The sequence below is a fragment of the Branchiostoma belcheri genome, unplaced genomic scaffold, assembly GCF_001625305.1.
Source record: "Branchiostoma belcheri isolate BF01 breed outbred unplaced genomic scaffold, Haploidv18h27 scaffold19, whole genome shotgun sequence".
In the NCBI taxonomy this organism is placed as follows: domain Eukaryota; kingdom Metazoa; phylum Chordata; class Leptocardii; order Amphioxiformes; family Branchiostomatidae; genus Branchiostoma; species Branchiostoma belcheri.
Genome location: NW_017803379.1, coordinates 887060 through 913865, shown reverse-complemented (window position 1 = coordinate 913865; position 26806 = coordinate 887060). Strand labels below are relative to the sequence as shown.

Sequence of the window (26806 nt, the reverse complement as noted above, 5' to 3'; positions counted from 1 at the left end):
CAAGGTAAGAATATACTTGACTGTGGCTTCTTTGATCATCATTCACGATGTGGAAAACACATGAGTCATTGTTATTTTTCCCAGCTGGTAAAGGTGACGAAATCTCTGTTTATCCTGTGGTCATGGTGAAGTTAGGTGACGACCAATCGCAGGTCAGTACAAGGGGAATCCCAACCGGGGGAATCCCTCCATGCGCCAGTCACACACTCGTCTTATACATTCGCCAACTTAGCGGCAAACCGAGCGCACAATTGTGGAAAACAGAACATTTTGTAGGTGACCTACAAGAAGTGTGCAGATTCGCAGCTTTCTGCGTAGGACGAGAACGCCCGATCCAGAGTTGGTGTACAATTTGTGGCATCCAAAACGTTACGTGTGCCGAGAACTTTGGCCTTTCGCCGCCATCATTTTTTGGCCTGACGTCAGCGGTCCCGTTCACCTGCTTTCCGGCCTTAATTTGTCTTTTCGCGCTACGTACGACTTGACACACATCAGTTAAGTTGGTCTATCCTCACTAGCTGGGTCAGACGTGGTTGGAGAAGCGGAATTCTAGAGCGGATCGAATGAAAGTTAACAGAAAGGTAGGCTGTGGTCACTTCCTACTTCGGTACGCGGTGTACAAAGTCCATTTAATTTCGTAGACGACTATCTAAGATCTAAGGCTTTAAATTTGGTATTGCATGTGAAGCGTACTATGCGTTAGTTTTCCCATGATTTGTCCATCCTAATATGACTATATTTTAATATCCGACTTCACTGTCTACAGAGATAGGGGACGTGTTTGAACGTGCACCTGATCATGAGTCATGGGGAATTCCCTGACGGCCAAAAATCCCATGTTTCAAAGTTACATGTACGGACATGTTAACTGATTTAGGGGCTTTTTGTGACCACTGGGGAAATGTCAGTGGCATTTTTCGCTCTCTTGAAATGCACACAGGCAGGAAATTGAGACTAAAAAGCAAGAGAGAACCTAGACATAGTTGTAAACATTGTAAATGTCCCCATACCAAAATTTCGGTTATTTGTCAAATTCCCAGATAGATTTTAAATTAGGATCATCATTTTTAACGTTATAGCTTCTTCGTATTTGCAGGATTTTACACACAGCACTGTTCAAACAAGGAAAGAGTTGGACTATGTGGGCAGCCTGGGGACCCCTTACTGTTGCTATACTGCTGGTAAGTCTTAGAATTACATTTTGTTTTTCTTTCTTTAATTATATTTTTTCTTATCCAGGATTCAAGCTACACACTGTAGTTCAAATGATGAGAATAATTAGTAAGGAATTTCTTTTTTCCCAGCTGATTATATAATGAAACAATAGACTGCAAATAGTTTTATGATGATACTGATGACTAATTGGTTAAAAAGGGCATCCAAGTGAAAAGAACATGAATGCAATTTGTGTAATATTGTTTATATTTCCTTTTTTTCACCTAAACCCCCTTTGGTAGGAACACTGGGCCTTTCAACAGAGCTCCTTTTCATGGTACAACCAAATGAACATTTTTTGTAACAACTATGACATTTGACAGTGTTATCCTAAATATTTGACAGTGTTATCCTAAATATTTGACAGTATCCTAAATAACCCCCACTTACCGGTAGGTGATGTCAGGGTCTGCAGTTGTAGGGGCTCCGACTTGTGGACAACATGAGTACCTGGAAAACCGCCAGTGTCTTCCCTGCCCTACCTGTTCACCTGGTTATGGAGTCTCAGGAGTAAGTATGAACTCATGTCAAACTAGTTCTCTCATCTAGAGCTTTCGACCAGTCACTCTGGCCTTCCTCAGTAGACAGCTGACCCAGTGAAGCTTGTCACATGGCTTCTTTGAAGTGTGACATCAACACTAGGACCTTCTTGTGATGTAATGTCTGTGAGCTACAACCAAATACAGAGACTATGGAAATGTTTGCAGCTCCAATGTATATATTGCTAACTTGTAGTAGGCACAAAGAAGTACACAACAAAAGACCAAATGTTGTCAAAAATGAAGGACAGTTTAAGAGATAGAGATGCAAAGAAACACATGAAGAAATAGGGAGTCTAGATTTGAGATTGCCTTCATTTGGAAATCCACACAAAGAATGTGCTTTTCAGCACCAAGGACAGTGCTTAAATTTCTATTGTTATAATAACAGTTCATGTAGAGAACATGCTGTTCAGTACCAAAGACAGGGCAAATCTGCTGGATTTTGTAAGACTTGGTACATTTTGTGAATAATTAGAAATTGTGGAAAGAGAACAATGAGGGCTGTTGTTGCCTTTGTAAGTCCAAAATTATTATCTTATTAAAGGGACAGGTTGTTAGACATGGGGAGAGCCATTTTGACACCATTGTTCCATCTCAATTCTACAGCCGTGTGGTTTTGACCGAGGAGCCCTGACAACCTGTATCCCATGCGACCCTAACCCACATGTCACCCAGCCAACTTTCTCAGACTCCACCAGCCAGGAGATGTGTCAACCATGCAAACTGTGTGACAACTCTCACTACAGTGTCAACTGTAGCACCACAACTAACAGCCAGTGTGGGCTTTGCCACTTTGGGTTAGTGTATATATTATGGTATACTGTGTGACATAGGAGCATTGAATAAGTAGAGACTCCTTTTCCTTCAAATTCTTGGTCCACCTTTTTCTTGCCTTTACAAATATGTGTATTTAAAAGTGCTCTAAATATATTTCAAGTAGTCTTTGTTTTATTTCTATTGTCACACAGTGTGACTTGACATATTAAAGGTTAGATTTACAAAGAGTTCTTTTTTTATGATTACAGGTTCTACCGCACCCATCCAGATGAGGAAAACTGCCTTCCTTGCAAACATGTTATTCCCTCTTACACCTATCTTTGTCAAGAATGGCTGGATACACAGAAAACAACCATTCCAACCAACACTGGGCCTCCTATGGATGTTTCTACTGAACCGGTTACAACAACAAAAAACACATTAGTAGCAACACCAGACAGAGATGCCCTTGCACTCTCATCAAGTAAGCAAACATGTAGCACAAATACACAACATTTTGAAATCTAAGTTCTGGAGAAAAAACAATGACTACAGTTTTTATGTCAGTTTGCTACAAATCACTGTGGAAGTATAGACTGATCTACATTCTAATATGCTCTCGTATTGTGGAGCATTTTTCTTTTTAGGTTGGTTTGCATCATAAATCATCAGCCTTGTGAATTCAATAAAGATAAGTGGCATATGCCTGTTCAAGTATCACAATTGTAAATCACTTTTCAACTCGTCCCGTTTGTCCCTGTTTGTCTAACCATTATTATATTATATTTGTGCTTTTCAGAAACCGATTCCAGTGGCTATGATCCAATAGTTATAATTATGACAACTATCGCAGTCTTAATTGGGCTTGGAGTTTTTACCTTCATCGCAGTGCAATGTCACAAACGTGGATCTCTCCCATGTCATAAGGGCACAAATTCTATTCCAGGTAGGAGTTCGTTTACATCTAGTCATGTCATGTGCTTAATTAAGTTGTGTCACTAAAACAATCAAATCAGTTCATTTGCAGGAGGTAATACAGGGAAATGGTGGCCGTTTATGTTGTTGATTTATGAATTCATACAAATGTCATGAAATCACTTGAAATGTCGGTTGCCAAGAGTTGCAGCTGAAACTGACAGCAGTGCTCTCAAGTACTCATAATCTGTACCAAACATCATTATTATCTTTTTTCCATGCAGAGTGAAAGGCAACCAAGTTCTTCCAAAAACTAATTGCAGTGAGGGTCGCTTCAATGAGACTTTGTTATGCAAACCAGTATTACACAACTGTTGCTTAAGCTGGCCAATGAACAATGGTGAAATCTCATAAAAATCTAGGTATGTTTGCTCAAACACAGAATTTTTTTTCAGCATCATATGCAAATCTACATATAATAGATTACCAATGACATGTTAACATTGAATGCAGCTGAAGACAAGGATCGACATGATACAGATGACCCTGAAGCTGAGCAGCGGGACAATAAGCTCATCAACTTAGAAGAAATACAGACTGAGGAAGGAGAAGAAGAAGACACAGATGCCCTTCTGTCAAGAACAGAGAGACCAAATGGGTACGAAGCTTTAGCCACAATTTTATATAATATGGAGTTCTATTGTAATGGTGCAATCGATAAAAATGTAGAAATTTTAGATAACAAGATAAAATTTTGATAAAATGACTTTGATGTTTCAGTGTTTGAAAATCTATTAATAATAGAGTTTTTCTTGTTTTCCAGCATCACACCGGGTGCTTCAGGCACAAACAAAGATGAGGACAGGGATGGCCCAGAGGATGACCCCCAAAAGAGCGGCAGCTCCTCCACTGCTTCATCCACCAGTTCTCTTGACACCGAGAATGGAGACGAAGCAGCCACGGCTCCTAAGGGTCAGGGGGACGCAAATGACTGCTCAGATCCTTCCAGTGGCACCGAACTCTTAAAGGGCGAAAGACGACCCAAAAGCCCTAAAAAGAGAGCCAGCTATGGTAGTTACGGTAGCCAGAAGAGCAGGCTGTCATCCCAGCTTTCCCCATCCTCAAGCAGTTCAGAAGGCTCAATTAATGGAACTGTGGAAGCTTTACCTTGTAAACAGAACAATGCCACACCCTACAGGGCAGCTAGTCCAGCTGTGGCCGGTCATCCAACATTTGTCAAGTGGTCAGCTCCAGGGGGAACTGCTGAAGGTAAGAATATTTGAAGCTTATTCATTGATTCATTGCTGATGTTTTTTATGATTGTAAAGCTCAGGCCACACCAATTTAATTTGTTGGTTCTCGGATTCGCCTCTTCGTTTTTTTCTGGTTTGCAAAAAAAAAATTTGATTCTGGTCCTGAATCAACTGAAAAATGCTCATGTTTTGCCCCCCAACAGTTGAGGAAAGTCCTTTTCTTCCTAGTAGTTACAGTTTTCCCATCTATCATTGCAGTGGTTTGATTAAAAGTTCAAAATTCAATGTTTAAATTTTAACCCAGCCTTTTGTGTTGACTTCATGGCTCATTTTGTAGCATTTAAGCCTATAATAGGATGCCTAGACCTGTTTTTATTTTTTTTTTCCCTGTCGCTTCATATTTTTTCTGAAAAAATCCAAGAACCAACAAATTAAATTGGTGTGGCCTCAATACAATTTATCTGATCCATCATCTTCAAGAGAAGAGAAAATATTGCTTGACATATATTATACAATGTTCTGCATTTTGCAGAGCGATTTACAATATTGCAGTAGAAAAATCCTACATTCTGCAATTTTGCTTTATTACGTTGAGAAGGTTGTCTTATGGAGGCATGTGTATTTGCAGGAAGTGTTTTTAAGAGAACAAAATTTTAACCTGCAATATTGCAGAACATTGAAAAAAATATTTCTACTGTATATCTCTCAGGGGTCATCCTTTGTGTCAATTAAACATTTGTTGTTGTTTTTCTAATCCTTTCTTCTAGTTCTCCTAGGGGAGACATTGCTGTCCAACAGTCACCATCAAAATGCAGTTGGTTGGATGGATGTGCACAAAGGATCCAGACCAGTGGTGGAGATGCCTGATGGACGTTTGGTGAATCAAACTGCTCGACTACCCAGTGATCATGAGTCATCAACAGAAGCAAAAATGGTTAGTCCAACAGCTCTGATTGTCAGTTGCAAATTCCTTTCCAGTTTCACATTATGTAATGTTCCTTGATATGAATTTACATCTATGTATACTGGATTGGCAGGTACATTGATGTCTCCCCTATCCTTTTAACTGCAGGAGATGACTGACGAAATTCGAAACCTGTTTAACAGGGCATGTAACAAGTGTGGGGGTAAGCTCAATTTCTGTACTCCTACTAAACAGATAAAGTGTTCTATAGTTCTATGTAGCAATGAAAGTCATTGCCGCATGATAGAAAAATTTGCTGTGCAATCTTCATTTCCTATTTTTCATGGAGCAATTTTCAAAACTTTTTATTTGTAGAAGTAAGGATTCTTAAAAGGACATTTCATGATTTCAACTTTTCATATTCACTAATGTAACATCTCTGTTCTCCTAAAATATCTTGATAATCAACAATCCTCTAACATGACAAATATGTGAAGAACAATTTACATGCAAGAATAAATTGATACATGTATATACTCTGTTTTCTTCTACCTAGATCAAGGCATAAAGGAGCTCTCACAAGACGCAAGGGATGAACTGGCAAATCACTTGAACCCGGAACCAAACAGAGAAGGAGTGCACTCCAACTGGGTACATCTCGCAGACAGATTCAAGGTTGAGGGAGCTAAGAGAGATAATCTTCAAGAAATGAAGAACCTCCTTCAGCTTCTGCAGACAAGAAATAACTGTACCATCAGGGAACTCCTTCAGAATGTAGCTTCTATAGAAAGATTTGATGCACTTGAAGCAGTTTGCCGGGTTCTCCTACAAGATAGCGAAAATTCCCTTCAAGATACATCTGTATAGTATGGAGTATTGGAGAAGATAGTGTTGGTCTCTTCATTTCAGAATTGTTGGGTTATGTTTTGTTGGTAAATGACCATGCAAACCAATAAATAAGAAAAAAAAGTCTTTTCACTATTTCTGAGTCAATGTTTTAGAGCAGTGTCTGCACCTTACATGCATTTATTGTAAGCAAAATTAAGAATGCATGAAGTCTCCGTATATGAATGTTTTGTGTATAAATGTTGATAAAAGTATTGTACTGGTGCTGTATTGGAATAAAGCGTATTTCCTACTCCACTGCTCTTTCTGTACAATGTTTACATATTCTATCTTTACCGGCAAGTCTTTTCTATTTCTGACATATGTGCACTCACTCTAAGCTTACATACGGCTGATCTTACATCTTACTAGTATCTAAACCTCTTTTGACCCCTTCGCTATCTTAACCCAAGGAGGTTGAAGAGCAGCTTCAACACACTGTTTAGAACAAACTTCACGAAATATTGGGCCAGCGAGTGCAAGGAGTCTCATAGCATATCGGATGGCACAAAGAGAGCAAGAAATACGAGTCTTTTACATTATCTGACGCTACAGACACCTGTTCCGGCTCGGGGGCCAGGTAAACAGGATGTAGCATCCGTCAATGCACGCAGGTTACCTCTTTTGACACGTATGGTGCCGTGTTTATTCTCACTGTGTTATATATATATATATACCTGTTGATACCTACCGCCATTGTTTCCAGATATAGCGTTCTTATAAACAGTATACTAGTAGCATCCTAAGTTCGGTCGTTCTGTAGGTGTTCTGCTTCGCAAGAGCGATGCCTGTTCGTGTAATACTTTTTATCTGGTTCCCTGCGGTGTTGTGTGGCGTTACAGACGCAGGATTTTTCTCGGCGGTTGTACGGCTGGAAAAACTGGTGCAGAAGGAAAGAGAGGTCGTGGCTAGGGTGAAGCGGTACATACAGGAAGGCGGACAAGTGTCTGCAGATATGCAACGGTAAGTTCAGTCAATTATTTTAATAGACCCATTCTTACAAAAAGGGAATGCGACAATAGAATCATTAAAATATACCAACGGGGTAACTCACCTGGTACTAGTATTTATTCTAGCCCCGTTTCGCTGACATGCTAAAATATAGTTTGGCCCTCGTCTTCATGTCTGGTCCTTACATGTCTTTAATCTTTTGGGGTATAGAATATTTCTCTGAAGGAATATAATAGAATCAAACTTGGAGATGCCGGTTCGAAAGATCAATCTCTGTTTTTGTACAATAAGATAACTGGTGTACATTTAGCAAGGAAGCGAGGAGCGAACAGGAGCTAGAATACGTACCAGACAAGCAAGACAACTAAGGATGGCTGAATTTCAATAGCTGCAGGAGATAGGAGTGCAGTCATCAATGACCTTCTGTTGTTGCTGATCAGATACGTCAACAGTTTTGATGACGGCTCTCCCCGGCATGACAACATCGCACACCACCCCGTCAGGGCTTACCTCCTGATCAAGCGACTGAGTCAGGCCCCCAACAACCTGTCTGAGGCACAAGTACTCACCGGTGAGTGCAGCAAACAGTCGACTTTTAGAGAAAGTGTCGACCACATGGTTTACGTACCATAGAAGCATGTTTGGTATTGTTTGTAGCAAAGATAGCTGTTCCGGGGTGTATTCAATTAAATGAATTAGGTATTCCATGATTTTATATACTATATATTAGATACATGCTATATGTGAAGTGCTATGATAACGTTTTGATCCATGACTCGTCCCTTTAGTGTAACTGCTCATATTCAAAATGTGGAATAAACAATATTTAATGAATAAACGCTAGAAACGTGCCAAATTAAACGGATCTAACGTTGAATGGATACATGCACAAACCTCAATTTTCCTTGTATCAAAGTGTTGTTTAATTCCCAGTGCAACGTATATAGCTATCTCAAATTGCAACACTATGGAGACAACTGACAATTGTTAGCTACGCATTCATTGCCAATATGTCACATATTAACGACGATATTTTCTTCATACGTGGGAACATTTTGGGAAAGGAGAAGAAGTCGAGCTGCCGACCGCTGAAGACCTGTACATGTCCGCCCTCGCTCTGGTCAGACTGCAACACGTGTACAACCTGGACATGCGCAGTCTCGTCCAGGGGCAGATTGTGATGGTGCAGCAACCAGCCAATGACAGACAGCCTGAAATGGTGAACGTCATCAGCACAAAAGACCCGACTCTCTCATTGGACACTTCAGACACGTTCTATATCGGGGATGTGGCATATAAGGAAAATAGCTTCTACCAGGCCATGCTGTGGTTCAACATGACCTTGGAGATGTTGAAGGTCAAGGACGAACCGACTGAGCAGGGTTTGAAGATCCTAGATGTTCTACTGAAGTTAGCGGATACAGTACAGAGGGTAAGGTCGTTAAGCTTATTCTGGAACAATCGCTCGAATATATACATGATTGCAAATCCAAAGTTTTAAGGTTTTGTTGGTGCCAGTTGTTTATTGAAAATATATCACATGAAATAAAGATAATGGGTAAAATCATTTGAGTAAACTAACTAAAATCACTGTCTCATTGTAACGTTATCCATACTTTGTCTGTTATTGCTAAAAATTTCATTGTTCTTTCCGTTTAGATCAAGTGGGACAAGGCTGTGTCCAAGGCGATGATAAAGTTAGGTAAGTTTGAGGCACTAGAGACTTCGACCAGTGTGAGCATGTTTTAATGTGTTGTTTTTTATTTGAGGCTGAATTTTGTTTATTGATGAAATTCAGCTACACACAATGTTTTGATTATGCATGATTCTATGTGAATTTCCAGGAAACGTTTGTGCGGATGAGAGTGAATTCTGCCCTCAGTGGGCCAGTATGGGGGAGTGTGACATCAACACGAAATTCATGATGTACACTTGTCGCTTGAGTTGCGGCGTCTGTGAAGTTGGACAAAGTATGGAACATAACTTGTTTTCCCCCTTTGTAGCTTTATCGGATTTGATTTCTTTATTCACGGAATTGCAGAAAACCAGTTGAGCTAGCAGCAAAGAAATAAAAATATATTGTGAGGTGTTTTGCAATTAGTTGACAGGGTCCAAATGAACAAAAGAATGATAAATGCCTAATAATCACACAGTAGCGCATTTTGCCTCTCGGACATTGTTTTTTTTTTCTCACAACATACAAAGTACAGGTCAACTCTAGCCAATTTTGCTAATGTGCTCTTGTTGGTTTCAGACGTGAAGGCACACAAGGATGACGCCAATGCAGACGATCTAAGACTTCTCTCAAACTTATTAAGAAACGTCACGTCATCCATAAGAAAGCCTTTCTATGTTCACGAAAACCTCTGCCGCCTGGGAGTTCTCAAGGTGTGCTACACAGTTATTTTTTGCTTTTATCAGATAAAGTTTGGTGCAAATAGTCACGTGTTGGGGGGAAGGGATGAAATGCATCATTCGAAGAAATATCATGGCCTGTACAACGCTTTAGCTGCCGGAGACCAGACATTGGTGAAAAAAGAGAACCACAGGTGTACTTTTTCTGTTACCGGTGCAAGGAGAAAGCTTTGTTGATGACCAACGTATCTTGTCAACCTAGAACCAAGCTCCCCCACACCCGACGCTTACCTGTAGATACGTCCGCCCCAGCCCGTACTTCTACCTCAGTCCGGTCAAGATGGAGGTTCTGCACGACAGGAGCCCACTGGTCACCCTGTATCATGACGTCATCACCGACAAGGAGGCCGACTTTATGACGGATATGGCGCTCCAGAAGGTACTTCGTCTAGTAACTAGTGGCGTCAATATTGTAAGATGTAGAGCAGGAGTACATTGCAACAAAGCGATTTTTCTGATTCTCGATCATGTGCATATATTTCTGTGCATATATTTCTGTACATACTAGTAACAAGTTATTTATTAAACGAATGATTTAGATTTAAGGGTAAATGTTTTCTTCAGTGGCATTAATGCATTTTTGCAGTTGGCGAGGTCTCCAATACAGGCCGCAGATGGACGCGGGCCGGATGTCTTGAGTTCGACCAGGATCAGTGAAACGTAAGGAACTGTTTCTTTTGTGGGCGATGAATGCACTGGGTGAAAAATTGCTTTAGTTAGAATCCCACTTTGATGTACCCCAATTTTTTTACCTTTGAATAGTAAAAAATACCCCAATAAGATTTAAGTATAGGCCATTCTTTGAATATAGATACGCGCATGTCTGATTATTATAACCCGGTTCCAGTGGGTGGCTATTCGACGCTGAAGATCCGATGATCGCGAAGTTGAGTCGCCGGGTTGGGCACATCACTGGTCTGGAAATCAACTGTCCTGCTGCCGAGGCGTTTCAGGTAAGGTCAACCGTTGTTTCAGTTTAGGAAGGATATCAGATCAACACACATACAGTAACGGTTAGTGTTGTACAGAACATAGTCACCCCTGGAAGATTCTTCAATCCGTATATGGGGAAACCAATTTTTCCACCAGCTTTAGTTTTACTTCTAAATCAAAGCATGTGTCTTCATTTTGCTTTATCTACATCAAAAAAGTATCTAATGATTATCAATTACTGTAAGCATTAAAGCACGGAATGTTTTTGACTGATTTCTGCCCTTGCTTCAAATGTTTTTACCATAAACAGATGCACATCTACAGAATTGCCTTCTGATATGCTTCAGGTGGTGAACTACGGATTGGGAGGACTTTACGAGCAACATGTGGACGTTTTGAGGGTTCCTGAACCAACCCTGCTTTGCTTGTCACAGGTATAACATCGCATCTCATCAATGAATGGGAAGTTGATAATGAGTAAAGAATTCATGAGTCAAGCAGATATTTCTTCTTTGTTGTACCAATTAATGTTGCTTCCTTTCTGACTATTTTGCACATCTGCAGGATAAGCAACCGGAGATGATGCCAACTGGTGAGAGGATTGTAACTTTCCTCTTCTATGTAAGTTTGATATCATATTGCTGAGACATATAGTTGTATACCCATGCTATTACTACAAAGTTATTGTTTGTTATAAGTATATGCAAGTTAGTGGGACACTGTATCTTTAACAGTTGGTATCATAAAACCGAGACATTGTTGTAGAAAGATATTGCTATTCAACTCCCTCAGAGTGCACAGTGTGTGTGCGTTAGGTAGAAATAGTTGTTAGCATTCTGTTCTTCATGTGCTGAATGCATTGCATGTACACGATTTTACATCACATGACGTTCGTGCTTAAATAGAAAGGATACAACAAATTTACTCGATACTGCATGTATAGTTACATTTATTACATCACTATAATTTATTTTGATTCCAGCTTAGTGATGTTGAAGCCGGTGGGGCAACAGTATTCCCTAATCTTAACCTGGCTGTCCATGCTGCTAAAGTAAGGAACATTAACCAATTGTATTAAATTTAGTTCTGTTCATCACATATTGGTACAATGTATAACAGACTTTCTGTGTAGCACATTAGCTTTCCTTCACACACCTGGCTGCTGGTTATATTACATGTACATTAAATTCGCCACCCCTGATACTTGAATATTATGATGATCTAAGTCACTTGAAACACATCAGTGTGAATGATGTTGGTTTTCATTAATGGTTAGTACATTGCAGAAGGTATAGTATTTCAGCACTAATACGATCATCACATATTAGTAAGTACTGTCTGCCATGCTGGACTGACTTGAAACTGTGTCCTGTTTCAGAATAGTGCAGTGTTGTTTCAAGATTTGAAGAAATCTCTAGCCTTTGAGGAGAATTCACTACATGCTGGTTGTCCTGTTCTATTGGGGTCCAAATGGAGTAAGCCTAAAACTTCCTACAATCCACAGATTTCTTGAGACCTGTTCGATTTTATTGTATGATATGTACAATTAAAACTGATTCTGAAATCCCTAAATATGCATATTATTATTAGCTTGTCAGAGATGATGGTTACTGTTTTGTATCAAACATCTGTATGCATTGCATTATTGACACCATTTCTGATTCATTTTCGTTTCATTTCAGTTGCAAACAAGTGGATACGTGCACATGGTAATGAGTTCAGGTGGCCATGTGGTCTCACACCGGAAGAGTGATGGTCTCACACCAACGTAACACATTGGAGGAGTGGGTAGAATACACCTGTGAAACGACCCCGAAGAGAATGGAGCAACTGTCTTGGAAAACAATGATCCTCAATATTGTCCCATGTAGAATTTGTAAAGAAAATAATGTCACATATCAATACAAAGACAATGCATAAAAGGTTTTTATTAGATAAATTATTATGGTGCAATAAACTAATGTTACAGTTAACCAATAAATTTCTTGCCTAAATGGTGATGTTGACTCAATAGCTATTTCACTACTTTTCCTTCTGGTGACCATGACTATACACAAAATAATCAATATCTGAGGTATACAGACACCTGACCTAAAATTAGCCAGTGGCAGAGCACAAGTAGTTAGTAGATATTTTCTTTACACCATTGTCAAGGTTGTACTCATTATCTGCTGCATTTATTTTGCCACTGTAAATACATCAACACATCTGTAAATATACATGTATGTTAAAATTTCTCTTCTTGTTAGCATTCAGGGCAGGATATTCACATAAAACACTATACATAATTTCTGCTAATAATAGATACACCTATATTAGGTACTGTGCATTGCTTCCCTTTGCTGTTAAGCGCTGAAGATTTTCTTCAATGGCTGTGATGTTTGGGTGATTGCTGTCCCCATGATGTATAACCTTCATCATGGCTAAGGCCTGTCTGTAGTAGCTGACTGACTTCTCCCTATCTAGTCCCTCCCAGACCCAGCCAAGGTTGTTTAATGAGATGGCAAGGACAGGATGTACAGAATTCTCACCAAGGATCTTCCGCCAGGTCTGCAGTGCCTGCTCCCTGTAGCTAATGGACTTTTCCAACTCGCCAAGATCTTCCCAGGCTGATCCCAGGAAGCTAAGGTTGGAGGCAATGTCGGGGCGTGCAGCATTCTGGCCATAGATATTTCTAGTCATCTGCAATGCTTGTTCCTGATAGCCAATGGCCTTTCTCTTATCACCAAGTGCACCCCAAGCACTACCCAGGTTGTTTAGTGAGGCTGCAATGCTTGGATGTTCGGATCCTTTACCAAAGATTTTTTGCTTCATCTGAAGTGACTTTTCATAGTAGGTAATGGCCTCTTTAACATCACCAAGGTCTTGCCATAATGAAGCCAGGTTATTTAGACATGTTGCTATGTCAGGATGTGGATTCTCACCATGGATATTCTGGTTTACCTCTAATGCCTGTTCATAGTACCTGATGGCATTCAACTTCCTCACACCATCAAAACGACTCCATGCAGCCCCTAAGTTATTGAGTGAGGTGGCAATGTCATGATGTGGAGTACTTTCTCCATAGATATCACGTCTCATTTGAAGCGCCTGTTCATGATAGCTGACAGCCTTCTCATGATCACCTAGATGACCCCAGACCAGCCCCAAGTTGTTCAGTGAGGCAGAAATGTCAGGATGTATGGCACTCTTGCCGTACATGATTTGCCACACCTCCAGTGCCTGTTGATAGTAGTCAATGGACTTCCTATGATCACCTATGTCATCCCAAGCCGATCCCAGATTGTTCAGTGAGGCAGCAATGTCAGGATGTGTAGAACTCTTTCCATAGATCTTTTTCCTCATCTGTAGTGCCTGTTCATGGTAGCTGATGGCCTTTCTCTTGTCACCAAGGTTATCCCATGCTGTTCCAAGGTTGTTGAGTGAGGCAGCGATGTCAGGATGAGCAGCAGTTTCACCATATATGGTACGTCTCATCTGCAGAGCCTGCTCATAGTACACAATGGCCTTCTTGTAGTCACCAAGACCATCCCAGGCAGATCCCAGGTTGTGAAGTGAGGTGGCTATGTCAGGATGTGTGTCATTAAAGATCTCCTGTCTCATCTGTAGTGCTTGCTCATGGAAGTTGATGGCCTTTCTTTTATCTCCAAGACCATGCCAGGCAGATCCAAGGTTGTTGAGGGAGACAGCAATGTGAGGATGAGAGGCACTCTCACCATGGATCTCTCTAAGCATGTTAAGTGCCTGTTTGTGGTAACTGATAGCTTTTCTTTATCTCCAAGACTGCTCCAGGTTGACCCCAAGTTGTTAAGCGTGGTGGCAATATCAGGGTGTGTGGCATTTTGCCCATAGATGATGTGCAGCATGGCCAGTGTGTGTTCATGGTACCTAACAACCTTCCTGTCATCACCGAGATCATGCCAGGCTGATGCCAAGTTGCTCAGTGTAGTTGCTATAGCAGGATGTGCAGCACTCTTGCCATAGATACTTTGCCTCATTTGTAATGCCTCTTCATAGTAGCCAATGGCCTCTTGATAACTGCACAGGGTTTGGTATATGGCTGCTTGCACTTGAGGAGAAGTGTCATATAAACAGGATGGGACATTCTCCGTGTGGTCTTTAGAAAGGTTCAAAATTAACCTCTTTAGGGGCATGGCTGAGTGATAGTACCTCAAAAGCTGTTTCTTGTTGGAGTAGTAAAGCACCTTCCTCAACTCCTCACTGCTTGCTCCACCCACCTGCATTGATGACAACACTGACATGTTTTCCTTCTGTCCACCGTTGCTGAGGTACGTCCGTAGCCTGACTTCTGCTGAGATGCTCACTAGCACACTCAAATGGTGTGCATTTTCATGCCCTATCACTCTTTCCAGACTTGTGATGGTTGACCATATTGTTGGGGGTGTGATACCGTGGAAAAGTGCCAAGTAGGTCGCTGATAATGTAGGCAGCCTGTAGATTTCCTTTTTAACGTCTAATAGGCGGGCAGTCACCTCTTGCTTCTCAAAGTGTGCCAGGTTGTCACTCACTATAACCTGTGCCAGCTGGGAAGAGCTAACTCTGCCATCAAGTGATGTCTTCAGTAGGGTATTGTATTCATCAACCAACTCCTTATCTCCATGAATCAAAGAGACATTTCCAAGGATAAGAGCAAGATGGTAGCCTTCTTTCAGATACTGGTTGGCATCTCTCTCCAACAACTTGATCATATTTTGTGGTGTGTGAATAAGTTCACTGGCTGGTGTTGTCAGAGTCTTGCCTCTCCCAAGTGGAGTTTTACTGGCCTTTGGCATGGCTCCATCAAACGCAAATCCACGGGGTGTAACAGAATCATAGAACCAGTTATCAGCAGGGTCACCTGAGTAAAAGTCGTTGAGTGACTTGATACCCATGGCCGGGAGTATGGTTTCTCCCAAGCTGATCACTTTGAGATGTAGATAATGAGTGAGGTTGCGGAAATAGATGACATTGCTCTCACTATCATCCTCTATCAGGATCGAAAACTCCAGATCAGAGTAAGGAGTTACCAAACCTATTGCCTGAGAACCCAAACCTATCAGGCTATACTTGCAGGGAGGGGGACCCATCTCTTTCATACATTCATCAAGTAACTCTGCTATGAAAAACCTACGACTTTCTGTGATTCTGTCAAACAATGTCCTTATCAAGCCCACCCTGTTTTCTTCCTTCTCTGTTCTCTTGGGGTCACCCTCTTCAAGTAAATATGGATCTTCCTGTTGATCTACTGCCTTGATTCCTTTCTCAGCATCTGCCCTCATCTCTTTTAGCTGCTTCTTGTGCTCCTTCTCTTCACAAGGATCTGCTGCGATGTTGATCTCTAAAACATGCTTGCAAAATGATGTTGTTATGGTCTCTACTGTAAACTGGTCATGCTCTAGATCTGTTGCTGCTCTAACAGATGCTGCATTACAAAGTGCTGCAGCTTTGGTGAAGTTACCTGCCTCTTTTGTTGCCTTCCCTCTTTGTAGATAGACATTGGCCAATCTGCACAGAGGTTCTGCCTCTTTTTGGTACTGGACCGCACTGGAATCTGAATGAGAGAACAATTCAATGTAATTCTACACTGTCAACATCTGATGACTCGTATGATCTCATCATGACATAGCTGATTCTGTAACCCTAAACTTACCTCTCACATGTACAGCCTTAAGTGCAGCAGCAAAGTGCTGTTCAGCCACATCTAAGTCTCCTCTCTTTAATGCCTCATCACCCTCCTGTAGATGTTCTTTGCATAGCCTATAACAAAATTAAAGTACTAAGGATTAAGAAAATTTAAAAAATGTTTAATTCTTGACTTCTACATTGTCTTGTCAGCAGGACTAGTTTTTTGTAAGAGCCACAGACTAGTTGAGTAGCCCTGGCTGTCTTTCACAGTAAAACCAATAAATAAATAAATAGATAAACATAAGCAACAAATGGTTTAGAAAAGGTGTAGCCAAGAAGATTTAAAAAAAGACAAAAGGACAAAATGCTTTGACACAGAGTAATTATAAGTCTCTAACCTGTCTGCATCCTTTATGTTGTGTGCTTCCATGCTGCTGCTTGCAGACAGAGCCACACTGGAGCTGTAAACAAAATTAAATGTCAATCATTATAATGATGATGACATATGCTCTGCTTGAATATATGGTAACAGTCACTGGGATTCAAGAGCTTGTTTTTTTTTTAAAGTGAAAATGGAACATTCTGTACTGGATTAAAGCTGACATACATGTACGTTTCTCCCTTCTTGTGACTGCTGGATTGCTGATGGACTTCTTCACCAGTGGCCAGGCTCACATTCTCTTCAGCAGGACTCTGCTCCTGCTTCTGAGGTTCAACACGAAAACAAGAGCATTACAGGAAATACTCTAACAAAATAATGAAGGGCCACAGTAATCACTGACAAGTACTATAACCCTATATTACATTGATTTCTTAGTTTTGAAATGCTGCAGTTTCCACAAGTTGGAAAACTGTGAATCTTAGAGAGATGGAAAAGATAGAGTCATATAACAATGATGCCTGAACAAAAAATGGAAAACACCTTATAGATGCAAAATTAATATTGATATTGGTGGAAGCTAAACTTTGGGAATGCTTTAACTCTATAGTAGATAATGACATACTAATGCATACCTTCCGTCCCTCTTGCATGACTCTCTCTATATTCTGGATGCGGTCCTTCAGGATGCTTTGAGCTGAGTGGGTGGACATTTTCAGTGCAGCCTTGTATAGCCCTTTGGCTTTGACAAAGTCAGTGTCGTCCTCATTGCTTCTTCCTCTCTCCGCATACAGATCTCCAAGGCTTTTCAACGCCTCTGTTTTGAACCATTGGTTTCTTTCCAAGATTGCCCTAAGGTATGCGTGTGTATAACCTTCTATCAATGGTTGAACACCCTCCCCTCTAAGCTTATACTTTTCTCTCACTTCTTGAAGTGCCATCATGACATCCAATATAGTTGACACTGAGGTTTTAGTCTCCAACTTTTCCACTTCAGGGCAGTACACTAGCTTCATGCACTTTTCTGCATATTTGATGCGGTGTTCCATGACCAGTTGCTCATTCTTGTCAACACTCTGTTGTAAGACTTCACTGTACAGGGCACAAGCTTTGTTGAAGTGTTCTTCCTTGTCCTTGCTAACTTTAGCTTTCTGTAGGTACAGATCTCCAAGACTTTTCAATGCCTCAAACTCCAAAACTCCATTCCCACTGCTTAATGCCTGGATAAGCTTACTTTCATAACCACGCTCTGCAACTTCAAGACGGAAGCCACTTTCAAGACTCAGGTCTAACTCAAGCAGCTCCTCTGCAGCTGTCGCTAGTTTGGGTTCTGACTTCTGACTGCCCCTTTCTTGTATACGTTGTGAATTCATGCTCTTGATAGCTGAAGCCTTTGTCTTTTCGGCAAACCTTATCCTGTGTACCAAAGACACTTGCCCATCACTATCATCACAATGCTCTAGTGCAGCTTTATACAGCTTTATAGCATCTTCTAGCATGTTTACATTTCTATCACAAGAATTTTGCCCTACTTCAAGATTTACATCAGCAATACCTTTCAAGGCCTCAACTTCAAGCAATGTATTGTTGCTTACTATGGCAGATACTAAGGCATCTTCATAGCCAATTTTGACAGGATCCAAGTCAGCTGCATTCTCTAGTGCATTGTCTAAGGAACCTAGTATTTCAGAAACCTGTGATATGGTCATCTCTTGTGTATGGGATTGGGTTTTGCTGTGTTCTTCGCCTTTGTCAGGGGGTAGTGTGGCGACTTGTTTGTCTGCATACTTGATCTGTCGTTCAAGTGCCTCTCTAGTAACAACATCTTTACATCGTCTTAGAGCAGCCCTGTACAGAGCAGAGGAGTTCTTTAAGTTTGCCACAGCCTTATTTGCACAGCCTTCTTGAAGACTTATATCCCCAAGACGCCTCAAAGCTGCAACTTCCCGTGACTTGTCTTGCCTTGCTATGGCTTGTACCAGTTCTGCCGTATGGCTCCTCTTCAGAGAGTCCATATCAGCACCATGGACAGCCCCTTCATCAGATGTCACACCCATGTCAAATGGTGCTTCAGCTTCCTGCAAGGTTTAGGGCCAAGTCCTGGTTGACCAAATCCCTATAAAACGCCCAAACATTCGAACGTCAACTTCACAACTCAGTAAAAACACAGCTTAACTGAAGTTTTAACCAATTTCTCCTTCATCACGGTATGTTGATACAATAGACCAAAAGCTACAGTAACTACCTTTTTTGAGTCACGCTTAAGAACTTCTTACCTTCGAGGAAAGCACTCTTGGACTTAGAGACGACAATAAGTGCAACGTTACCTGAAGTTGCGAACGCGGAAGTGTTTTCCAGTTTCAGGTGCAAAGTAGGGACGTCTCAGATATCAACAGGGGGCGCTCCGTTACCGCTAAACATGAAAATGGTGGAAAGTTTATGAAAGAATGTAGTGTTCCTAAGTTCACCATTATTTGCTGATATTATTTCGGTGATTTGTGCTACTTGTACTAATCAAGATGACATGTAAAATCCATGGTATGCAAGCCTCCCCCGAAAATTAAATGTACGGTCCCTCATCTGGGGTCAGGTCACACGTAAAGCGTCAACAACATGGCGACCGTACTCGCCACAAAAGTATTTTTCCCGCTTTCGAGGCTCCATTTCAGATGTCTAGCGGCTTGCCAAAGAAACTGCAGCAATGCAAACGGAAGTTCCTCGCCTCTGTCGGGGAAAACGGTCAGGATCGGCTGTGCTTCTGGGTTCTGGGGCGACACAGCGACCGCAGGTGGGTTGAAAACTTTTGAGGGGGAGGGGGGCGTTTAGAGTAGATTAGATTTTCTACCCGCCAAGATTTTATATAAAGAAGGACTTCAATATAACGGCCTTGACGTAGTAGCACATTTTGCAATGAACCCAGGGATGTCTTAGTAATTTAATGTATTATGAACATGCCGTCAAATTTGATACTGATATATCGTGATAGCCTAGCCAGTATTGTACATCTGAGGTTTGTAACATGATAATGATATTCTACTGCAGCCCCCCAGTTGATCCACCAGGGGAATATCGAGTTCCTGGTGTTTGACTACCTGGCAGAGATCACCATGTCTCTTCTGGCTGCAGCCAAGCAGAAAGACCAGGTAAGTTTAATATGTCAGGTTCTTCTACAGGAAGAAAACTGAGAAGGAATGCAAGATACCCTTAACCACATATGCATGCTTTCTTTCAAGGGAGTAAAGTATTGCTTTTGGCTTGTGTGTGTGAGCATGTGTGTGTGCGTACATGCATGTATGTACACATGTTTTTCATAACGTTAAATGCATTCCCAGCATAACTATTGATTGTACCTGTACTAATGATGAATAATGATAAATGTATCTGAACAATACAATGTCCTTGATCTGAACATAAACAGAAGGTAATTTGTGTCTCAGCAGTGGCCAGAAACTGTTACATTGAATTTAATTTAAGGCATTCTTGTCCTTCCTTTACAGAATTTCGGCTATGCTCCTGATTTTGTCCGAACAGCTATTGGACCCTTCATAAAGGATATCAAGAAGAAAGGTATGCTTCTCCTTTTATATAACGTAATGTAGTCCTATCAACATTCTCTTACAATCACTACTCTCTCTATATATATATCTCCTCTCTATCTGTGTGGTGTGTAATGCCATAGGAGTTACAGCTGTGTTTTATAATGCCCACCAGGTATCCGTGTTGTCAGTAATGCAGGAGGAGTTACACATGTGTTCTGAAATGCCCACCAGGTATCTGTGTGGTCAGTAATGCAGGAGAGGTTACACATGTGTTCTGAAATGCCCACCAGGTATCCGTGTGGTCAGTAATGCAGGAGGAGTGAACCCTCAGGCCTGTGCTGTAGCACTGCAGGAGGTGGCCAAGAAATCTGGAGTGGACCTGAAGATTGCAACCATATTTGGAGATGATCTCATGCCACAGGTGATCTTTTATCTGCTTGTTTAGGTCAAGCAATGACTTGGTATTTTTTTTAATGGTAAGGCTACTGTGTTGTAGATGTCAAAGATAAAAGTAGTACAGAAAAGTACTATGCTACAGTTGCAGGTCTTGCCTTTAGTTTGGGCTTTTTCCTTGAACTGTAACAAACATTATCAGAAAAAGATTTTTAGATTTACTTTTTTGTAGTTCACATGCCTTCCTAATGTAATGTCTGAAAATTTTCACAGTGTAACTCTATGGATCATAATGTTGCATAGTGAATGGCTATCTGATACATGTTTTGATTTGTATTGATTTCAGCTTGCAGGTGTTGCAGCCTCTGGTGTGAAAGATTTGGACTCTGGTGACCATCTACCCAAAACTATACACAGTATGAATGCCTACCTAGGGTAAGATAACATCTTCCAATTCAACACTCAAATTTGAATCATCTTGTTCAAAATACTTAGGAGAAGTGCCTTTGATATGGCCTTTTATGGCTCATAAGATGAGAGTTATAATAAATGTTTGATGGCCCTAGACCATAAAGATGCTGTCTTCCCTCACTCTATTTCCATAAGAGCCTTGGCCAATCAACAGAGCCCTACACCTTGAAGATACTGTCTTTCCTTACTTCATTTTTATAACAGCCTTATTTGGTAATTTCTGTAGGGCTCGGCCAATCAGCAGAGCCCTAGACCATGGAGCTGATGTAGTTATCACCGGGAGGTGTGTTGACAGTGCTGTGGTGCTGGGACCATTATTACACACTGTAAGTATTCATTTGTTATACTGTTGGTAGTGTAGGACAGTTTTCAGAACAAACAAACCACAATACTGTTGGTAGTCACACAGGACTGGTTTTGAAATAAAACACTCAACTTTGTTTCTCTGGCATTTTGTGAAAATAATGAATAATTGCTAGAAAGTTATGATTTCATACTGTGTTATCATATTTTGTAATATGGTATGTCATATTGCTCCATAGTTTGGATGGAAGACAACAGACTATGATCTTCTTGCAGCAGGAAGGTAAAAAATGTTTTAAGGAATCCATTTTATAACAGTATATTGTACCACTTTACCCTTGTTAAACTGCCTTATTTGCCTTGTTCAGATAGTGTACAAAGGTCGCTTATATTAGCCACACTATTTTGTCTTGATAAAAGTCCTGTCAGTTATGGTCTAAGACTAAGCTCAAAGTCTACCAAATACATGAAAAAGAGCACTCAATTATTTTATCTGTAAGAAGCCCTTTTCTTGTTGAAAGCTACAAACATTCATTACAGATCCTTTTCAGACATGTCAGCATATTCATGTTTTTGCAGCCTTGCAGGCCATATTGTAGAGTGTGGTGCTCAGGGAACTGGTGGAATATTCACTGACTGGCACACAATACCAGATTGGTAAGTTTGGGTTTGTTCTTTTTTCTTACTTGTGAACTATAAGCATTGAATTAAGCACAGACCAACCAAACACAAGCAAATGATACCACTAGGAAGCAACATAAACTGTGCCATTCACCTTTAAGAAATGGAGTTTGATAGCTCTTGGAAAACAATACAAAATTGTATACATGTACACATAAAAGGTGACAGAAAAATGCAAATGACAGAAAGAATTTGTGATGTCTTTATGTGAAATGTTGATAATGAGGTATATTTATATTGTTCCAGGGACAAGATGGGTTTCCCTATAGTCGAGGTAGCCTCTGATGGACAGTTTATTGTCAGCAAGCCCCCGGGAACTGGTGGTTTGGTATCTGTACCGACCGTCTCCGAGCAGATTGTATACGAGATTGGCGATCCACGTGCCTACCTTCTCCCGGATGTGTCGTGTAACTTTGCAGACGTGACGCTGAAGGAAATTGATGGTTTGTAAAATTTTAACATTGTATAGTATATGGAACAAAGGGTAGAATTCAATTTTAATTTTAATGGGAATGGTGTTCAGCACAAGATTAAGGGATAGTTCTGTTCTGTATGTATGGATAGTGTTCAGCACCAAGGACAGGTCTGTTCTGTATGTATGTATGTATAGATAGTGTTTAGCACCAAGGACAGGTCTGTTCTGTATGTATGTATGTATGGATAGTGTTCAGCACCAAGGACAGATCTGTTCTGTATGTATGGATAGTGTTCAGCACCAAGGACAGGTCTGTTCCATATCTATGGATAATGTTCAGCACCAAGGACAGGTCTGTTCTGTATGTATGGATAGTGTTCAGTATCAAGGGTAGTTCTGTCTTGTATGTATGGATAATGTTCAGCACCAAGGACAGGTCTGTTCTGTATGTATGCATGTACGACTAATGTTCAGCACTAAGGACAGACCAGCATGATGTTTTTAGCTAATGTTTCAATCTTGAATACGTTTTTCCTTTCACAGGTCATGATGGGGGTGCTGTGTTTGTAACTGGTGCAAAAGGAAAACCTCCTTCAAAACAAGTCAAAGTAATTCTTCCTCACATGTTTCCTTTCTCTTCTATATTTTGTCTTGTTGTGTTTGGTACATTAAATTTAGTGAATGGTGGGTGATTTAGAAGGAAGATGAAAAAAAAAATACTCAAGGCAACAAACTTGATGGAATAAGCAACTGATGTTAAAGAAAGCAGAAAGTAGTGACATGATAAGGAAATGTACAAAATGTAGCACCCCACCTTCCTACACTATTTCTAAATAACCATAAAATGATTGTTACACTTAATACAAAAATGCCCAAGCAACTAGATGCTAGTAAGTTCCTTGTTTTGTAGGTGAGTGCGACATATTTTGATGGTTACCGAGCGTTGGCAGTGTGCGCTGTAGGAGGACCCAGGTCTGTAGACAAGGCCAGGAGAACGGCAGAGAGTATCCTGAAAAGGTGTACTGTTTTTTTCTTGTTACTCTGTGAAGGAGGTCTCCCTCCTGCAGGAGTATTGTGGTATATATGATGTAAATATATGATTTTTGGTTTGAGAATGTTGTAGTATGGAGTGTATTGGCAGTTAGTATTTCCAAATTGCAGAACAAAATTTTCACTCTTCTGCAATATTGCAGAGCACTGAAAAAAAGTATTTGTACCACTGGTATTGATTATTATGTCTTCCTTGGTCTTTATATTTTCAGAGTTAGAAGGATATACAAGCAACTTGGAATGGAAGATTTCAAGAAAGTACAGATACAGGTAGTATTGTAGAGCTATTATATCAATTTATGATTCCTTAAGTTGCAAAACCCAATTTTGGATTGATATAAATATGATATTAATACTTGTAGATTGTATAATTTTCTGTAGTACTGAGCTTAACAACACACCATGTGCTGAATGAACACATTCACTGCTTTATGCACTTTTTTCTTCCTTCTTTCCTGTTCTATAGGTTATCGGAGCAGAAGAAACATATGGACCTCATGCCAACCCAACACTTGCCAAGGTTGGTGTTGCTTACTTCTACTTAATCACAGTACAAGATGTTGCTTAAATCCTATACAGTGAGGTCTCCTATATTACATTTTAAGATCACCCAAAGAAGAGGTTGCATTGTTTATCAATATATATATTCAGTCTTAAGAATTTGGTTTATTTGCTGTACCAAATAAAGTGAAGAAGGTCCAGATAGAAACAAAATTTAGATTTTCAAGTTTTCGTCTTGTTCTCTACTGTATTTACTGTGAAATGGCTTTTACAAATGGTATCCTCCCCCCTCCCTGTTCCAATCTGCAGGCCCAGCGTGAAGTTGCCCTGTGGTTTGGGGTGCAGCACAATGATAGAAGAGCCCTGCAGCTGTTTGCAGGGGAGATCGCACCTGCTGGCACCGGCATGGGTTTGTTTCTCAAGTTATCTTTAAAAATAAGTCTTGTCTTTCTTTTTTTCATAGCAGTGTCCATTGGTTGTAGAAGTCAGATAGTTGTTCCTTTAGTTTTAAATCTGTGGACAAGCATGAGGATTGATGAAGACCTACCGGTAAGACATGCAAGCCCTGTTTTTAGTAAATTTGTTCCTTTTCACAGCACCCGGGCTGACTGGTATTGTTGGGGGAAGACCAAGAGTGTAAGTACATGTACCCCATGCCTAACTTCTTTTTGGTACATGTCATTGGTCAACAGTTTATTTGTTCCCCTACCTTGCTATTATAAAGATAAGCACCTGTCTTACATTTTTACCATTAAAAATGTTCTTGTGATGCAACTGTTGTACAGTGTTTGCTTGATTATTGATTTATTCATGGAATGAACTTTTTTCAGGTCCCCGGTGTTGAAACTGTTTTCATTCCTGTATAACAAGGAAAATCTGAAGGTCAGTTTGCCACATCTTAAGTTTTATAAGAACACTCAAAGAATCCCTAACTTTCAAATGCAGTTAGAAAAATGATTTAGGATAATTCTTTATGTAGAATGCACTTTCTTTGTCCAGATTAACATCCATGTGGACGGACAGGAAGTAGAGACCATGGTAGATGACCATGGGGTGGAGGTTCAGCAACAAGAACCCCTGCCTGCAGGGGAGACAGGTAGGAGTGAGGATGTTTTTTTTAGAATCATATATTATGGCAATTTCCAGTTACCAAGACCTCACTGTTTTGACTATGAACTTACTGAACTTCTAGAAAAATAGTTTGAGGCAATGATTCTTCAAATGGACAGACCTCAAATTTACAACTACTAAGTTGTATTTCTGGTTATTTCTGGTTGGTTTGACAGAAGCTGTGGAGAGTGGATCCTGCACATACAGGTTAGAGGACCTTGCTTATACCAGGAGTGGAGACAAGGGAAATTCCTGTAACATTGGTGAGTGCAGTTTACTATACATTATCACTTGTATTTTACAAACACATGTGTTTTTGTCACAGAGCTTGAATAAGCTGTGATTTGGAGCAAAAGTGACAACTCAAAACACTGACTTTTTACTTGAAAAACTGTTTCAAAAATACAATATTGTTTAACATAAAGGAATATTACTTATATTCTCTGTATTCTGCCACCTATCTTTGATCATGCTGAGCAGTTCCATTACAAGTTGCATGGTGGCACTTGTGACATTGTCTCCACATTGTACAAATGTAACTGTACTTCCACAGGTGTGGTTGCCAGGTGTTCATCTTACCTGCCGTACCTGCGAGCTGCCCTCACACCTGAAGCTGTTGAGCAGTATTTCCAGCACCTGCTTGAACCCGCCAATGATGCAGCTCCTCAAGTCATCAGGTAAGAAAGTCATTGCCAGGAAATACATAAACATCTACATGTAACCTAAGGTTTGAAGAAATTTTGTTCCATTGTGAGACATCTTCTACCACTTGAATCTAGAGATCTTTGACATCTGTTTTAGACAATGCCAGGGTATCCCCATTTTTAGAAAGAAATTATTTTTTTCCACTTTATCAGTAACTGATAAAGTGGAAAAGCTGACTATTGCCTGAAACCTGACTGAGCTGTACACATTGTTTGGTATTTCTGAGAACCATTCACAATGACTGGTAATATTATAAGCCAGTTGACGTCTCAATAATTGTCTTTCTTTTGCTGTTGCTGTAGATATGATGTTCCAGGGCTCCATGCACTGAACTTTGTGCTGAAGAACTCTCTGGGAGGGGGAGGAGTTGCCTCACTCAGGAGTGACCCACAGGTAGGACTGTACACTGTTTTTCACATTTAGGGAAATGCATTACTGCTATTATCACATTATGTTTTCTTGTATGATGCATGATGATACTGGTGTCTCTGTATTCAGACCTTACAGTCCCTCTCCAATATTTGTATTTCAGAAAATACCTTGTATAGAAAGACACTCAGGTATTTTGGAAAATATCAATAGAATATGATTTGTGTGCTCTTTTTTTTCTTTTTCCAGGGTAAAGCATATGGACAGATGCTGCTGGATTTCAAAATCACAAATGTTCCAAAACTGGTGCAGTAAAGTGTTTTGAGGAGTGGTGTGTGCTACAGATAGGTGTCACTATTTTTTTTATTTCTGTTGTTTGTCTACAAAAGGAAGATTTAGTTGATGTATGAACTTCAATGTGTGCAGTGAATCTGTGACACAATGTTGATCTAATTGAAGACAATGAAGAGGTCACTACAAAAATCGGATGGTCTTC

The 26806-nt window shown here is 40.4% G+C and overlaps 4 protein-coding genes and 1 long non-coding RNA gene across 5 annotated transcripts; 4 read left to right on the top strand and 1 right to left on the bottom strand.

Annotated features, from left to right (window-relative positions):
* The first annotated feature begins 198 nt into the window (after positions 1–198).
* On the top strand, positions 199–2420 carry LOC109467871. The gene is made up of 4 exons (XR_002140106.1): positions 199–581; positions 1097–1181; positions 1612–1725; positions 2364–2420. It is a non-coding gene; the product is annotated as an uncharacterized LOC109467871 (long non-coding RNA).
* A 1-nt stretch (position 2421) lies between these two features.
* On the top strand, positions 2422–6690 carry LOC109467858. Its single transcript, XM_019765963.1, has 8 exons — positions 2422–2554; positions 2783–2997; positions 3313–3459; positions 3942–4086; positions 4252–4697; positions 5449–5615; positions 5754–5808; positions 6142–6690. The coding sequence occupies exons 1-8, from the start codon at positions 2463–2465 to the stop codon at positions 6450–6452; spliced, it is 1578 nt and encodes a 525-aa protein (XP_019621522.1). The 5' UTR covers positions 2422–2462; the 3' UTR covers positions 6453–6690.
* Positions 6691–7254: 564 nt separating this feature from the next.
* LOC109467743 (prolyl 4-hydroxylase subunit alpha-3-like) lies at positions 7255–13065 on the top strand. Its single transcript, XM_019765793.1, has 14 exons — positions 7255–7433; positions 7862–7992; positions 8486–8853; positions 9081–9123; positions 9266–9391; positions 9676–9809; positions 10039–10215; positions 10423–10496; positions 10684–10789; positions 11117–11203; positions 11334–11390; positions 11752–11820; positions 12148–12244; positions 12452–13065. Exons 1-14 carry the CDS (start codon positions 7255–7257, stop codon positions 12520–12522), a joined length of 1719 nt encoding a protein of 572 aa, XP_019621352.1. The 3' UTR covers positions 12523–13065.
* A 1192-nt stretch (positions 13066–14257) lies between these two features.
* On the bottom strand, positions 14258–19141 carry LOC109467866. Its single transcript, XM_019765973.1, has 6 exons — positions 19050–19141; positions 17409–18889; positions 17002–17099; positions 16793–16849; positions 16420–16526; positions 14258–16320 (listed from the first exon to the last, which is right to left on the bottom strand). The coding sequence occupies exons 2-6, from the start codon at positions 18828–18830 to the stop codon at positions 14369–14371; spliced, it is 3636 nt and encodes a 1211-aa protein (XP_019621532.1). The 5' UTR covers positions 18831–18889; positions 19050–19141; the 3' UTR covers positions 14258–14368.
* Positions 19142–19345: 204 nt separating this feature from the next.
* On the top strand, positions 19346–26780 carry LOC109467868. Its single transcript, XM_019765974.1, has 21 exons — positions 19346–19561; positions 19816–19916; positions 20271–20340; positions 20603–20733; positions 21052–21140; positions 21403–21502; positions 21719–21762; positions 22059–22136; positions 22407–22603; positions 23119–23183; positions 23486–23592; positions 23838–23895; positions 24092–24145; positions 24436–24535; positions 24723–24762; positions 24957–25008; positions 25126–25222; positions 25413–25499; positions 25790–25913; positions 26244–26334; positions 26560–26780. The coding sequence occupies exons 1-21, from the start codon at positions 19387–19389 to the stop codon at positions 26623–26625; spliced, it is 1926 nt and encodes a 641-aa protein (XP_019621533.1). The 5' UTR covers positions 19346–19386; the 3' UTR covers positions 26626–26780.
* The last annotated feature ends 26 nt before the right edge of the window (positions 26781–26806 follow it).

Excerpts from the sequence above, each read along its gene's own strand:
- LOC109467743 (XM_019765793.1), top strand. The coding sequence starts at position 7,255 with ATGCCTGTTCGTGTAATACTTTTTATCTGGTTCCCTGCGGTGTTGTGT. Across the intron at positions 11,204-11,333 it reads CCCTGCTTTGCTTGTCACAG|GATAAGCAACCGGAGATGAT; the intron begins GTATAACATCGC and ends GCACATCTGCAG. Across the intron at positions 11,391-11,751 it reads TTGTAACTTTCCTCTTCTAT|CTTAGTGATGTTGAAGCCGG; the intron begins GTAAGTTTGATA and ends TTTTGATTCCAG.
- LOC109467858 (XM_019765963.1), top strand. The coding sequence starts at position 2,463 with ATGTGTCAACCATGCAAACTGTGTGACAACTCTCACTACAGTGTCAAC. Across the intron at positions 4,087-4,251 it reads AGAACAGAGAGACCAAATGG|CATCACACCGGGTGCTTCAG; the intron begins GTACGAAGCTTT and ends CTTGTTTTCCAG. Across the intron at positions 4,698-5,448 it reads TCCAGGGGGAACTGCTGAAG|TTCTCCTAGGGGAGACATTG; the intron begins GTAAGAATATTT and ends CCTTTCTTCTAG.
- LOC109467866 (XM_019765973.1), bottom strand. The coding sequence starts at position 18,830 with ATGGGTGTGACATCTGATGAAGGGGCTGTCCATGGTGCTGATATGGAC. Across the intron at positions 17,100-17,408 it reads TCATGCAAGAGGGACGGAAG|AAGCAGGAGCAGAGTCCTGC; the intron begins GTATGCATTAGT and ends GTTGAACCTCAG. Across the intron at positions 16,321-16,419 it reads TAAGGCTGTACATGTGAGAG|ATTCCAGTGCGGTCCAGTAC; the intron begins GTAAGTTTAGGG and ends TCTCTCATTCAG.
- LOC109467868 (XM_019765974.1), top strand. The coding sequence starts at position 19,387 with ATGGCGACCGTACTCGCCACAAAAGTATTTTTCCCGCTTTCGAGGCTC. Across the intron at positions 25,914-26,243 it reads GCAGCTCCTCAAGTCATCAG|ATATGATGTTCCAGGGCTCC; the intron begins GTAAGAAAGTCA and ends CTGTTGCTGTAG. Across the intron at positions 26,335-26,559 it reads CACTCAGGAGTGACCCACAG|GGTAAAGCATATGGACAGAT; the intron begins GTAGGACTGTAC and ends TTCTTTTTCCAG.